A 16,954-nucleotide genomic window follows, 5' to 3' on the forward strand; every position below is an offset into this window, starting at 1 on the left:
TTAACTTGTTAGGACCCCCAAAAGTATGTAACTATGAAGACAAGAAAGCATCTTCCAGAATTCAAACCAGAGACCCAGGAAATTCTCTTGGGACTCGTATAATGAGATTAAGAGAAAAAGAAAGAAACTATTAATTCAACCGAGTCGCTGCTTTGCCTGCTAGAGTTAGTTGTTGGATGTCCCTACTACAGTCTACAACAAGTGGACTTAGTTCAGATGTATTATAGTGAGTATAAGGACTGTGCAAATTGTATTTTGATCTTGAAAGCTAGAATCACTCAGGGCACAGTATATTTTCAGCCAGTGTCCTGTTTACCTGACAGGTAATGTTTGCTGTATGTCACATATCTGTTTAAAAGCTTAATTGTAACTTCCTTGTCAAATGATATTTCTGTACTGAATGTTCAGTTGTAATGCTTTATTTTCATTATTCTATGTAAATAATTTTATTATTGAATTGTAAATGCTGGTGATTTATTTGTTTATTAGCTTAATAGCATGAAAACTGACTGTGTGTACAACTAACTGTTGTAATCCAGCCCTTTAAAACATTACTGTTCATTCTATTGCTACCACTCAAGTACAGACTTAGTATCTGCATCACTGATGCCAAATGTAAGATTTGTTTGTTTTAATGGTAAACAGCACCCCTTATCCTCTTGCTTTGCCAAAGTAGTTTGGATAATGGCCATATACTATAAACAGGGGGAAATAGGTGAGGTTATCATTTAACCATCATCTTTTATTCTCTGGAGGGGCTCACTCTAAGATTTGTAAAATTTTGGAAAGTAAGGTATTATATCTCAGATCTATAGACTTAATTGAAAAGATTGTTTTGGTGTGATGGCTGTTGGCTAGTACTTAAGGTATCAATATGCATTTACCATATGCCCTTAATGCTAGTAACGCTTCCCATGGTACACAACTTGCAGCAGTGAGGCTTAAAAAGACAAAAGCCCTGCTTGCATCCTACATTTGGCATCAGTGATGCAGACACTAAGTCTGTACCATCACATATTTTTGGTGGCAGTGGTGGGATTCAAACTCCATATTACTGCCCATTCATTACAGACACATTCTAGTGATTTTACCTGGCAATTTTTTGCTGATCTGTAGATGGTGACAGTGAAGAAATCCAGCCCAGTTTGACTATAGAATACCGACAGTGAAGCAACCCAGCCCAGGTTAACTGTTCTGGCATAACATTAATGCAGACAGGGAACACCTGCATCACAAATTTTAAATGATCTTTTCTTGCACTTGTAAATCAATATGCCCTGCTATTTACTTTCAAGACAAAATGGATGTATGACTGAATATTTCACAGCCTACTCTACAAAATAATACTAATAAAATAACCCTTATACTTCATCTGCAGCCGCAACCAAAATGTTTTGTATCACAGCCATGTTCAGATTACCCTTAATAACCAATCTTTTAGGAGTGAGAAATCTTACAAGGCTAATTCCTTTCGGAGGTGGTCAAGTGAATTAGTTTGCCTTACAAATCAAACACTCAGGCTACGAAGGAGTAAATCTAAATCATAGTCTCCTCCCCTGCAAGATATTATTCCCACAGAATAAAAATGATTTTACAATTTCTTTTTTTAACAAGTCATGAGCTCACTAAAAGTCAGTAACATGGAGATTTTTCTGCTGTAGCAGTGGGTGTAATTTGAAAGCACAGTTAATGGTTAGGCAGAGCAAAATTAAAGTGATTTTATTAATTGCTTGTTACGCACGCAGTCATATGAAATTAATAACACTGACATTTTTAAATGTAAAATATGTATTTCCATGATTCCCATTACAGAAGCAGAGTACTGATGGTACGTCAGCTGACTGTTCCTCTAGATTAGCTGTAAATTATACTTAATCAATATATTATCGTTTTCACTCTTTACAGAAACTACAATCATATCCATTCTTGAATTTCTTTACTGCTTCTTTTCCAACACCCCACCCAAGAAGGCTGTTCCTTGTCTCATAAACTGTCTCTTTGAAAAGTTGAATGCTTTAAGAATGAACATTATTAGCTAGTTACAAAGATGCAGTCTGTGTTAAGAAGCAAGTCTTCATCATTTGAAAGTCGGCTTGGGAAGGGAATTTATAGCATCCTAGAAAATGCTTTCTTTTTTAGGGAGGGGGGCTTACCATTTTTTCGCCAGTGACAGATTTTTCCCTGGTGGATTTTCAGGTAGAGTGTGCATTTGTCCTTCCATATATAATTCACTGTCAAGATGTCTACAGGAACATAATCCCCTCAAATGACTTCAGTAACTGCTGCATTGTACTTGTGATTACAGTACAGGAAATGAAGAAAGCCATTAGTATAACAGGTTTGACTATGGCTCAGAGCCTTGCCTTCCTAACTTGTTCCAACAGAGACAAAATAAACCTCAGATTATATACACATGCTCAAACACATACACACACACACACACACACACACACACACACACACACACACACACACACACACACACACACACACACACACACACACACACACACACATATAAATATATATATATATATATATATTTGGTTCTACTTCCTAACATTGAAATTTCATTGAAATTTCATAATGTTGAATTTCCTAACACTGAGACCAAAACATCTAAATCTCAAAAAATTGAAAACTCAAAAGATTGAAAGTTGTCTTCATAACACTGAAAACTACAATGCATATGTAAATAACATCCTCTCCACCTATAACAACACCTAACTAATAAACACACTTCTACTACGTTTCTGCAGGGGGGTAACACTGCAGCCCCCATGTGGGGGGCTCTGCCTCCCACACCCCGCGTAAATTAAATATACCAGCTCCAAGATCCGCACTACAGTGGAAAAAAGTTAATTTTTTAACCTGAGAATTTCTTTAGAACATGAGGTTAGGAAATAAACTTTTTTCTACTGTAGTGTGATCTTGGAGTTTGTATATTTAAATTACAGGGGGTGTAGGGGGCACAGCCCCCCACATGAGGGGTGCAGGTGGGCTTGCCCCCCCTGCAGAAACGTAGTAGAAAATGTGTTTGTTCATTAGGTGGTGTTGTAGGTGGAGGTAATATTATTTACTTGTGCAATGTAGTTTTTCAATGTTATGAAGCACACTTTCAATGTTTTGAGTTTTCAATGTTTTAGGTTTTCAGTGTTTTGTATTTTCGATGTTACGGTCTCAATGTTATGAAATTCAATGTAATGAAATTTCAATGTTATAAAGTAGACCCATATATATATATATATATATATATATATATATATATATATATATATATACACACACACACACACACACACACACACACACACACACACACACACACACATATATGTATGGGGGAGGAGGGAATCTTGCCACCTCTTCCAAAAAATACGTAAATGTATTGTTGTGGTTGGCGATTTACTTTTTAGCACCATTCCATGTGGCACATAAAGTGCTGATTAACATTTTCACCTGACTGGGGAATGTTTTTCCTTTAACATTTATTAAATTTTAGCACTTGTTAAATTAGTTTTCCCTGAGCTGATTCCTCTGAAAGTTAAAGATATCTTTAATCTCAGTGACAACAACTCAGTGAAAACATGAAATGCAGTCATACACTTTACACAGATACAGAAATGTGCCTCTTAAAGTCTACAGAAGCGCTCTTAGTTGACATCACTGAGGGAAATTCTAAATTTATTTGGGCCAAGATTTGAATAAAAAGTTAATAAAGATTTTTATTTAAAATACTGCCCAAATAAATATGAAATGATCAGTGCAAGATGCATCACATCAGTTAACTTATTTGCTGCAGTGCATTTTTATAGTGTGACAATACACTTAAAAATATATATTTTGTGGTTTTGGAAATTATGATGGTGATTTTGTATTTTTAGTGCATTTTTGACATAAGTGCATTCTATCTCATGACATCAGATAATGTGTTGGAAAATCATATGCTATTCCCTCTCTCTCTCTCACTATATATATATATATATATATATATATATATATATATACATCAAATGTGCAGTCTGGAAAAGGAAATGGGAATACCCACAACCTCTCGTTTAGGCAGTAATTTGAGGTACACTGTAAGAATATCTACTGCCTTAGATGTCATAAGTCTGAAGCAGGAGAGCAGCTAAACAAAATGACAAAATATATACATCTGTGTTATGGGTAATTGCTAGTTAATTGAATCGGGAGAGAAATATTGCTGAAAAATCATGTACTGTTGATGGAATCTTACAGTTGAAAAGAACAGCAGAAAGTTATACCTCACAGAGGATACAACTGCTACTGAACAGAGTCCCTAGCCACATAAAGCAAAGTTCAGTCCTGTCCATATTCAAGTGTAACTTAGGTCTATGGATGGGAAACAGAAAATTTACCTGAGGACTGCCCCCTGTACTTCTTATAGACAGCTCCCAACTGCTTTATACCATCCATTGGTCCCCTCAAATTATCTGCGGTACGATCCCACTTATTCTCGCTAGGGGTAATATATAATTATTGAACTTAGAATGGGTAATACCAATCTATAACCAAATGGGATAGGTTATTTCAAGCACAAAATGGGAACCTGGTGAAGCTTAAAATCTTAAAATGACGTGGAAGGGGAGGTAGCCTAGTACTTCCCTATGAACTTAAGTGACAACTTTGTCATGGTTATAATACAGAAAGCAGTTGTAATAGGTACAAAGTCTCCTGTTCAGTGTCAGCAAGGTCACAAAGATTACACAAGGCAACATCCGTCCATTCTTTGCAATGGAAAATACCTATTGTTTACAGTTTGGTTCTCTAACTTAAGATCCTGCAGTACTTTTCTGAGGTCCAGAAGAAAAAAAAAAAAATTTTCCAGATGTTGCTGACTTAAATCCATCATCCTCTCATAGTCTGTGGTACCCTTAAATCTCTACATTACTATCTGAACCATTGGGATTATCCCATTTCCTAAATTATACAGTTACATAAAGTGGGATTATATTTTGCAAAATATGGATTCAGTTTATAAACGTGCACAAATCTTTCATCACTTTTTGCTTAGTTCTGTTTTTGAACTGTATAAATCTAGATGAGGAATGTCATTATTTTCTATGGAATGTTAATCCAGCAACACATTTCCTACCTTCTGCTTTTTTAGCCAGTGCAATTGCTGCCTCTACGGTGTTGCTGTCTACAATCTCATCTACAATTCCCAGCTTGAGTGCTTCAGAAGCCAGCATGTGTCGTCCTGCAAATCAAAAGAAAGGCATTACTTTATAAGTCAGAAACCATCCTTTCTATTCAATGTTCATACTTGCTTCAATTCACATGAGCAAGAAAGCATTCAAAATGCTATTTCTGATTCATTCACTGACTTAAAAAGTTCATACTTCCAAAAGCAGGATGGATATACTGCTGACAATAGTGGATGTGATGTTACTACTACCACTCTGTTTTAATCTCTTAAATATAATGTCTGCAATACAATTCATATTCGATGAAATCAGAGCACGTGAAAATATACCGCAAGCTGGAAGAAAATATAAGCTTTGAAAGTTTAATCAAAATAAAAGCATATAGTCTGACAGGTCAGCTGGGTAAAAGCACAAATTCTGTATCTCATGGGCCCTTCACAGCTGCGGTGAAAGATATTCTTTACATGTGGCTGAGCTGTGACTCATTAATGCTAAACTAAATTAAAAAAATAAATAAGCAGAGGGCTTTAAATGTCATGATATTTCTAATAAAATGACAGTTGAGTGAGACATTCACCTTAAATGTACACCTTTGACAGAGAAGTATATCATTAGCAAATCACAGTATTAGGTATTCTTACTTTCGATCCCTTCCTCTGTTATCATTTTTCCCAGCAGACAGCAGTACTTGGTAGTTCAGCTGTTACCTACATCAGTCATATTGGTCAAATCAGACATTGACCTGAGCCACTTTCCATTCTTGTGAGAAAGTTAACAATCATCAGTAAAGGGAAAGCCTGTCATCCCCGTATGCAGATAAATCAGAGGCTGGCCTATGCACATTCTAAACTTTGCAAAACATAACACTACATTTACATACAATAAAAGCATCAGAAATACAAGGGGATTTTATAGACATTTTCTGCTAAATAAAGAATATCAATTGCGTCCACTATGTCTTATGTTTTCAGCTTTGGTCTTCTGAAACTTGAGTTAACAAACATGTTCACTATACGTCTACACCACTGGGAAATTCAGAGCCTCCACTCTGATCATCACGCAACATTATTTATTTTATAACTGTAACTATTTATACAATTATAAACATGCTGTGTGTCTTAAACAAATAATTACATAATATAATCAAGAATTTTGATTGGCACTGGGAAGCCCAATTATATTGTGCAAAATAACAATATTTCATTATTTTCCATTCAATTAGCAGTTTTGCTTCTGTGGGCTAGCAGAATGCCGATTCTAAGAGGTAAAATTCAAGAATGCAATACAGTGCCAATACAACCAAGAAAGATGGACGGACATGTATTTAAATTAACCTTAAGCAGTAGCTCACTCAATATTGGTTCTCTACTTTCATGAGCAGGAAACCGGTCAAACCTCTGAATTAGTAGTTCAGTAATATTCACTTGCTGGAGTCAGCAAAATAAAGTAGGGTTACCTAATCTGAACAAATTGTAGGACTTGATCATTACAGGAAGAAGCCCCAGCAACACCAGAGTCCATAGTCAAGCTGTGCTAAAAGGGTTCTTCTGTCAGTGTCTTCATATGACTGGAGGAGAAATCACTAAAATAATGAGGGATTCCCTTAGCAAAAAAAAAAAAAAAATTATTAATCCCGATCAGTAGTCCAAGAGGCATACACATTTTGAAGTGTTTCTGGGGTGCTGTTAATATAACTTGTCTCCATTGACTAGCTGGGTGTGCTATTCACACATCCAAAAGGAAAACCGGAGGAAAACAAGTAAGAGCTTGCACAAGAAAACACTTGGTAATCCAAGATAATATGCATTAGCAGGCATTGGTATTCCCAATGTGGATTACAGAGTTGTACATATCTCGGTCCTTCTGAGAGGTAATATTGTGTTCCTAGGTTACCCACTCCCCAGTTATTGGTGCCACCCACATCAGTCTAATACTAACCTTGCCTCTTTAATGACTGGACATCTCACACTCTCTAATGGGAAAGTGTTTGCTGCTCAATAACCATCCCATCAAACTCTTAATACCCCTTTGACTCTAAGCAAAGGGAAACACGAACTGCTAATTACCTCAAGTAATCACACCTAAACTGTGAACAACCACTACCTTTAAGTGCCTCCCAGTCTCACTGAGTGGGCTTGCGTAGACTGATTGGCTATTGCCTAAGAGAGCCAGTGGGGGGGAGGGTATCCTGCTTTGTTCCCCTGCCACCCCAGCATAATTACATTTATAATGTCACCCTGCTTCCCACTTTGCAATCAGGTGATTTCTCCTCTTAAACACCAAGCCAATAATTCTTCTCTCATAATGCAAAAATAAAACTTCCAAGGGCAACCAAACTGAAGAAACCTCCTTAACCAACCTTACATTGATCTCCATATTCTAATATTTAATTGCAGCATTCACTCTTATCTACATCTACAGCACTCACATACCTACCAGAAATAACAGGACCCCCCTCAACCACACAATTTATCCTAAATAACCTTAACAAAAATTGTGCATCACCCTATTTGCCTTAAATCTCACTCCATTTCACTGATTAAACTGAACACACAATCCATCTTTAACATTTTACTCCTAATGACTTACATAAAATATAACCCTGGTCTCTCACACAACCTTCAGCTGAAAACAGCTCTCCTTAACATGGGAAGCATGCACAGCAGATTAGAATATATAAATGGATTCCCTGGTACACACAACGCAGATACCATTGAACTCAACAAATCTTGGATGAAACATAAGACCCCAGATCTCTTCCAACACTTCCCATATTACAAGTATGTGTTTAATCCCAGAGAGTGTCCCAGAGAGAGAAGGCACACTAATTCTCACCAAACTATGTCAGGTTCATAGGTAAGTACTAGACTAGCTGCCCCTTGTGGGCAATGTTAAGCCTAGCCAGTTTCACTTTTTCTGCTGGAAATAACCTATCCCATTTGGTTATAACTTAGCCATACCCATCCCATGGTTAATAATTTATATATTATCCCTAAACAGAATAACTGGAATAAAACCATAGATAATTTCAGGGGACCCATGCATAGTATAAAGCATTTTGGAGACACATCCATCCATTAGTAGTAAAGGGGGCAGTGGTGCGGTAAATTTTCTGTTTCCCATCCATAGATCTAAGTTGCGCTCAAAATTGGACAGGAATAAACTTTGTTTTATGTGGATGGGGAGTCTGTTCCATAAAATCGGTATCCTCTGCGAAATAAACCTATCCCTACAGTCTGTTCTGTTGATATTGCAGAAGAGCTCTATATCCCTAGTCCAAGTATTTCTGATGCCGTTTGACTTGCTGATGTGCAGTAACTCCATCCATATTGCATCAGAGGATGTCTTGTATGCCAGACACAGGTCACCTCTTTGCAGTCTGTAAGATGCCGAGTACAGTGACAAGGCTGTGAGTCAGTCCATGTATGATATGTTGTTTAGGCCTTGTATCCTTTTAATGAGGTATCTCTGTGGATATTCCAGTTACTGCATGTGTCTGGATAGATACATGCCAAAGGAGGCATTATATTCAATGACTGGCCTAATTATAGCTGAGTAAAGGGGGACAATGACACCCCCTAGATCTAGATGTAATCCCTTTGTTTATAAGGTGTGCAGTATAGAAGGACTTTCTTACAACAACAGATGCAGGTTGGTTAAAAGTTAGGTCACTATCCACATAAGTTCCCAAATCCCAAAGAACTAAGTCATCTCTTAGGGCTATATTGTCAGTGTGGTAGTTCCCTATGGTAGATAACTTCCTAAAGGATACAATAATGTATTTTTGGCATTTAGTTTCAGAACATGATTTTGACACTAGTTATTTATTTGAGACAAATCTTCCTGCAGGATGGCTAAGTCATTTGGGGATTCAATGACTGCTCCTAGGTTGCAGTCATCTGCAAACTTAGTCAGCCACAGCCCTCTGATATTGGCTTTTACTTCAGAAAAGTAGATGCCAAACAGGAAAGATCCTAGCATAGAACCCTTGGTCCACTGGTGACTGCTCTCTTTGTGGAGGTAACTTCCCCTATAATGATTGTCTGGATCCTACCTATGAGCCAGTTGGCAATCCAGTAGGTGACAAAGGGGTTTATTCCCAATTTATTTAGCTTGAGTGGGGAATTGTGTCATAACCTTTGGCCAGGTCGAGGTATGCAGTGTGTACCATTTTGCTTTCATGACCTTTCCAAAAATTTTTCCAAGTTGAGTAACCATTACCTGCCTGGACATATCCAAACTTAAACGGGTCTAGTATTTGGATGTTCCCTATGACCTCATTGATTAATTCCATGAGAAGTCTTTCTATGGCTTTCCATATGAGGCTGGTCAGACTTGTGTGTCTGTAATTGCCTGGGTCTGTGTAAAGTCCTTCCTTATGAACGGGAATGACTGTAACTGTTCTCCATTCATTTGGTACCTAACATGTATAGAGGCTGAGATTGACCAGTGTTGTTAAGAGAGTGGCTAAACCATGCTTCATGCTATTTAAGATGCATCCATATATATTGTCAGGACCCATTGCTGTAGTATTTTTAGATTCTGATAGCACTTCTAGGACTTGGTCCTGTGTGACAGATGGAGGTGAGCCAGTTTCAGGTATATGTTGAGGGACAGATGGAGGGGAGAGAAGGGTAAAGTTATAGCTAACCTACTGGACGATAAATTTATCTCTGTCTTCCACCTCAGTGTAGGTACCATCATTCACAATCAGCTCACTGCATTGCTGCATTATGCTTTTGAGATTACAAAAGTAACTAAAAAATACCTTGTGACTGTCTTTGGCTTGGGTAGCTGCTTTAACCTCAAACTTGGCTTTGGAGGATTTTATTAAGTTCCTATGTTGTTTGTTTATTTCAGTGACAAGGGCTCTAACATTTTGGGAATTACTCTCTTAAGTTTGGTCAAAATTATTTTCCTTTTATTAAAAAGCTTGTTGATATTATAGTTCCACCATGTGGGTTTGCTTCTGGGGTTTCCCTACAATTGTTCCTATAGGTTACAGCCACATCAGTGCAGCTGTTTACTTGCTGGTATAGTGTGGTGGTGTACGTTTCTGTGTATTCAGAGGATTTAACTGGGTTTGGTGGGGATTTGCAGCTTGCCAGTGTATCACTTAGGAGTAGGTAATTTGTTTTAAAGAAATTTCTGAAGGTACCCTTGGTAGAAGGGATTTCTGGTTTCAGTTTTATTTTGAAGGAGACTGCCTTATGGTCAGACCTAACAAGTCAAGAAGATAAGCAAGGGATGATGCAAGATGCTCCCATGTAAGTAAGGACAGGATTCAAGATGTTACTACTGCATACTCTGACTGATTGTTTCAAAATATTTTGTATTGACAAAGTCCAGGAATATTTGTGATTGTGCAGTAGTGGTGGTGTAGGTTTCCCAGTCTATAGTTGGACAGTTTAGATCACCTAGGAAAATATTATGGGGTTTAATACAGAGTGATTTTAGTTTTGTAGAGAGGTGTTGTGGTCTCTATTGTCATAGCGGGAGTTCTATAGCTAGCTAACATATGGTATGGGACCTTTCTGATGGCTATTTGAAGATGAAGCTCTAGTGCATCATGCTGGTTTACCAGCCTTGATGTGAATCTCTTCTGAATGTAGACTGATACATCTCCAACTTTTTCCCCTCCTTCACAGTAGCTGGTCTAAACGTGTGCTAGCCATTATATCCGTGCAAAGCCAGAGTACTTTATTTTAAATAATGTCACTGTCACTACACTGATGTCAGTGTCTTCCAGGGTGAGAACGGCTTCTAGGGAGTGTAGTTTCTCACTCAGACTCCTAGCATTGATCAGTAACACCTTCATATTTTCCTTTGCTTGGCTCATTATGTTGGTAGGCTTATCAGGTTGGCATTGCCTGAAAAAAGCACTATGGGTGTGGGCATTGTCTTTGTCAACAATCAAAACCTTAGAGGGGGACAGATACAGGCCATCCCTGGTGATGCAGCCTTGTCTGTCAATCTTATGCTCCCAGGCTGAAATATTGGACCCTCTTTGAATGACACCAAAAGCTAAGCCAGTTACCGAGGCATCATTCTTAGAAAAGGTAAGAATGCTGCTCTGTGCTAGGCTCATAACTGCCTTGGACACAGTCGGAGAGCTCCATCATTTCTCTTTTCATATAATCCTGGGAGGTACCCTTCTCATCACTGACACCGGCATGAACTATGACATACTGGTACTTTTTGCTCTAGGCTACCAGACAAGCAACTCACCAGCACTCTTTCTTTGATCAGCCTTTTAAGAGGAATATCTGTATGTCTTACAATGGAGTCAGCTATAACAAGAATGTTTGCTTGGGTCAATGTCTGCCTTCTGGGCTTAGCATCTTTGACTTTGGGACTCCCTGTGCTATGTGAGGAAGTAGGCTTAATATGCTGAGTATGCCATGTGCCTGTCTTGTGTTTTAGAGATCTTAGAGGTTTAGGCAAGTTAGTCTTTAGAAGCTCAGCATATGATGGATTATGTGTATTGTGATGGCCTTGGACAGGTGTGATGTGTGGTATACTGCTGACAGTTTTGCTGTTTAAGTATACTGTGTGTGATATTTATGCTTCCAAAATATTATTTATGTACATCTCTCACAAGTACTACATGATTATCAGACAGCATGAGAAGATTCTTAAACTGTCTCAAGATACCTGTCTCAATCATGCTGGCAAAAGAAGTTGTGGGAGAGTGCTACCGCATGTTACCAACAGGAATGACTTTGGGGGCAGAGGTAACTATAACTATTTGGAGTTCGGATTTAGAATAATGTTTGGGAGGACTTGCTACTGAGTATTTAATTACAGTACAAAATATCTTAACTTGGAAACCTTCTTCTGCCTTCAGCAAGAACTAGTAAACTAATTATAGTAAACAAATTAACTAATTTGATACTAAAATCAGTGCAAACAGTATCAGTACACTCAATATTAAGCAATTTATCAAAGGTCTTGTAGCCTTGTGACTAGTTAAAGGGGAGAAATTTTACAAAATGATATTGATGTGCTTATTGTCAACAGCCAATGAGAGACACAACAGATACACTGGGTTTAAGAACAAAACTACGACACGATGTGTGGGAGGGAAAATAAAAACACTTAACTGTCTCTCTCTGACTTGCAGAACTACTACAATGCAACAATAATTTGAAAAAAATCACAGCAAATAGCAATTATGAAATTCACAGACCTTAGCTTTGAGCTGATTGGCCTGGAACTGCCCTAATGCAAAGGTAAGTCCTGAACTACGCTAACAGAAGAATGAAACCAGTCCTTAATAATAAAAGTCAGATCACTTAAAACAGCAAAAATAGAGCGCAACCATGTACTGGAATTTATAGGTTTAAAGATCACGGCTAAAGCAGATACAGACTGTTAAACTGAATTAAAAATCCCTTCAAGAAATGAAAACACTTCTCTTTCTCTGACTTGTTCAACTACATCATCACTGTTTGGCCGAAACTTCTCAATTGATCATGATTCCCACTGCCTAGTCCTAAAATTAATCACTGTAAGTCCACATCCATAACAATGGTGTGTATCTTTCGGCTTTTCCTGGTTAGGGGTCGCCACAGTGAAACTCCGGTCTGCTAATGATTGGCAGCAGACTCGGGACAACATCTTGCTGTGAGACGACAACGCTACCGCAGCACCACCATCGCAGTATCAATAATTGTAGCCTATACCTAGTGCCCTCAAACACAACAAATATCAGTACCTCTCCACATCAAGTTCTCAGTCAACTAAATCCATTAAAGAAATGTTCATTCTTGGTGATTTTAACTCAAACCTCATAGGCCCCAACAAACAAGACATTTACGGCATTCTAACCAACCTCGGCTTAATCCTGCTCATCTCTGAACCCACAAGACTCGCCTTACAGGTAACAGTACACTTACAGATCTACTCATGACTAACTTCCTTCACTAATATCTAACATCCAAGTATGTTGACTTATGTCCGGTAACCATTGTCCCATATCCTTCAGCCTGGCTGTCCCCTTCAACAAACAGCCCGACTTTATACACTTCGGACCTAAAACACCAAAAAACATCAAATCACCTATAGGTGAACTTAACACCTTCAAATGGAACCCAATACTATCCTCCATCCACCATTACAACTTCAATAACATATATATTCCTCCACCTACAAAAGGAATTCTTCCCTATCATTATTACATTTTAAAAAAGCAACAATTTTTAAGGCTCGCTCATGCACTTAAAACTCTGTTTAACTCTGTCTGGAAACCATGTAAAAAATCCAAACAAATAAATTCATAATATGCAGAGACCTAGCCAAAAAAAAACAAAAGGGATTCACTGCAAACCCAACAGCAGTCACTCAAAAATGACCCAAAACAATCCTGAAAGCTAGTAAACAATATAAGGCAAAACTATAAACAGCTAGTTTCAAAATAACACCATTAAAATAACCTCTGTCCTCCTCCTCCCAGAGGACCCCCTGAAAGTATTCAGTACACACTCCACCACACCTTCCCAAAAAACAAATAACAGTCCCTCTCCTGTTAGCCTCCACTCTACACAGCCCATTCTACTATAAAAAGACAACAACAAAATAAATAAGGCTACTTGACCAAATCCCATCAGACTTCTCCCCCTGCCTACCAAAGAACAACTGGCCTACTACGTTAGTTCATCCTGCTATGTAAAGATCATTTAATAAGCTTTCTCAAACATCCATATACCCTATGCCTCACACGTAACCCATGCCCATAGAATGGAAACAAGCTACACTTAAACCCCTATCCAAATTACCACCAAAGTCCAAGGAAAAAACTTACATACCTTAAAAAAAACACTAATTCATATAAGTAACATGCAAATGCATCAAGCCACAGTCTATTATGTAAATTATAACACAACCCACCCTCCACAACTCTACCTAGCTCTTAAACCAGACATCACCCTCTGTATCACATGCTGATCATTACTCCCTACATCCTTCTCTCCCCAACAACCCACCTAATTTTATTCCTCCTTCCCTCATTCCCTTCCTTCATTCCTTATATCCAGTGTCTCTACCCTACCCCCAATACTTCTTTATTTTCATAAACCCCCTTCTTCCTTTTTTGTTTTCTATCCCCCCCCCCCCAAACACCAAAGGGTACTAAGTAACTACACAGGAAGACTAAATGTTTATCTTACCTTGAAGTCTCACTGACATTCCCAACACTGTATATGAAGCCTCTCTGACATTCCCGACACTGTATTTTAAGTCTCATGGACATTCCAGACACTGTATGTGAAGTCTCACTGACATTCCCGACATTGTATGTGAAGTCTCTCTGACATTCCTGAGACTGTATGTGAAGTCTCACTGACATTCCTGAGACTGTATGTGAAGTCTCACTGACATTCCCGAGACTGCATGTGAAGTTTCACTGACATTCCCGAGACTGTATGTGAAGTCTCACTGACATTCCAGACACTGTATGTGAAGTCTCACTGACATTCTCGACATTGTATGTGTGCTAACTTCATGATATTCTTCTCACAAAAATGTCATGCTGTGCTACTTCTCCTACATTCAATTGCTTCAGGTATCTAATACCTTTGGGATGTAAATTTCATGATTTTGAAATATTTAGATTCTTCAGTTGTTGAACTGTGTTCTTCCTCACTTACTCTTGTTATAATGTTTATTGTGATTGAAAATGGTCTATTTGGATAAGCACTCTATCCAGTTAACCAAAGGATAAATAAAATAAAAATTCTATCACAGAATAATCAATTTTAAACTTATGATGCCAAAGTGATATGCTAGTCTGAACACAGAGAGTCAGAGTTTAGTTCTATGTTAGCAAAAGAAAGATTTAACCATAAAAGATAATCACAACATAGGGCACAGCAAAGACGAGAAATTTCCCAGTTTAGATATTTTTTGTAAAAATGAAATTAAAATAAAATGATGAGGAGTCCATGATAAAGTCCTCTGATACTGCAGTGGCAACAGCAAAAGGTATTACAATTACATTAGAGACTAGTATTTTGAAACACTACTATCAAACATTTAGATAGCTTTGAAATCAGGAGATGGGATCTGATTCTAATGCAGCACCATTAAGCTTAATGAGGAGAAGGAGGTAATGATCTTACCAACTGAAAGCCCTTAGCTATGCAAAGGCTCAGCACAACAGTTAATTTAATATTGTTTATTACAATATATTATATAATATGGCAATGGTGGCAGAGCCTCTCTCTATCACCACAAAATTATAGGTCTGTCTGAAACTGTATGTATGCTGCTCAGAATCTATCGAAATATACTCATACATAACTCAGCAAAACCTTCTCTGTCAAGAATGATGCAAGCGCACCAGTCCCTCAAAGATCAGTCCTGCAACAATATACTTCTCAATGTTCTCCATTAACCTAATCATTTTTTTCATCATTAATGTAACCCTTTTTTTGGGCAATGGTACCCCTCTGAAAAAACATCCAGAGAAAACTGCAAAACAGATACCGGTAAAGTATTTAAATAAACCCAGGAATGCTGCTTGCTATACTCCAAAACAGCATTAAATTTATTATCCAAGACAATGAAAAACACTATTTTATAATATATTTGAAAGTTCTGTTACCTTGGTATATGGGTAAAGCCCACAATATGTTTCCGTACTCACATTAGCAATAATCAAAGCCACTCAAAAGCTAAAGAGCAAGTGATAGATTTTTCTTATTGGAAACTTCGCAATGCATACCTACAAACATAATCCTAACCCACACAGCACAAGAGTTGCAACTATATACATTAGAGCTACACTAAGACATCAAGGACTACAGAGATAGTAAGGGGAGTCATATTGATAGACTGATACCAGCCGAACTGAATGCAACTACTCCAAAAGTATTTCACTGTAAGCACATTACAATAAACTCGGACCAAATCTTTTGTTTGCAGGTTGACAAGCTTCTATGCACCCCCCTCAAACTCTCAGACTTAAATATACCTATTCCATAGTTGCACAGCAATGGACAAAAGAGAATTCTACACTACAGGCGAATGTGCTTTTTTCGAAATGTTTCAGTTAAGCAGGATCTGAGGAAGCTACCATCGACACACTGATGCTGTCTATAATTAAGTCCAGGCTCTGTGGCATGGAGATATGAAGCAGTGACTATAATCCAGCTGACCCAAATTTGATTAGCAGTTCAAGGGTTGGAGGAGCCGGGCAAGGGGTGGGAGAGAGTGTCTTATGTCAGCTCCCCCATCCCATGGGAAGGGATTGGATTTCCTTTGGAAGCTGAAGCAATTATTTATTTATTTATTTACTTGCACACTATTGGCTTATCAGGTAGGGGGAGGTGGGTTGCTCCATTGACCCTTTTCAGCCACGACCTAGGGTCAGTGAGCAACAATATACATATAATATAAAACATGCAAGAATAATAGAAATAAATGTATAACTAGGAAAAAGCAAATCATGCCATTAATTACTAGTACATTGGCAATAAACAATTGTTCTCAACAAGTACAAATACACCGGAAAAATGTAAGCAGTTATAATCAAGAACTGTGTGTGTGTGTGTGTGTGTGTGTGTGTGTGTGTGTGTATGTGTATATACGTGTGTACATATATATATATATATATATATATATATATATATATATATATATATATATATATATATATGTGTGTGTGTGTGCGTGAGTGTATGTGTGTGTGTATATACATATACACACATGCACACACACATACAATATAGATATACATATGGGTACATTTCGAAGTTTCAAAACTTCGAATTTCTTATGGTCGA

The 16,954-nt window shown here is 37.8% G+C and overlaps 1 protein-coding gene across 3 annotated transcripts in view; it reads right to left on the reverse strand.

The window, feature by feature from the left end:
- EHHADH (enoyl-CoA hydratase and 3-hydroxyacyl CoA dehydrogenase) overlaps positions 1–16,954 on the reverse strand; it is an 847,616-nt gene that overhangs the window by 256,834 nt on the left and 573,828 nt on the right. For all 3 annotated transcript variants that reach the window (XM_044075885.1, XM_044075886.1, XM_044075884.1), the window contains one exon: positions 5,120–5,224. In XM_044075885.1, coding sequence (XP_043931820.1) covers positions 5,120–5,224 — 105 coding nt within the window. The remainder of the gene's footprint in view (positions 1–5,119; positions 5,225–16,954) is intronic.

Source organism: Protopterus annectens, chromosome 6.part1 (assembly GCF_019279795.1).
Source record: "Protopterus annectens isolate FY-2018-M chromosome 6.part1, PAN1.0, whole genome shotgun sequence".
Classification (NCBI taxonomy): domain Eukaryota; kingdom Metazoa; phylum Chordata; order Ceratodontiformes; family Protopteridae; genus Protopterus; species Protopterus annectens.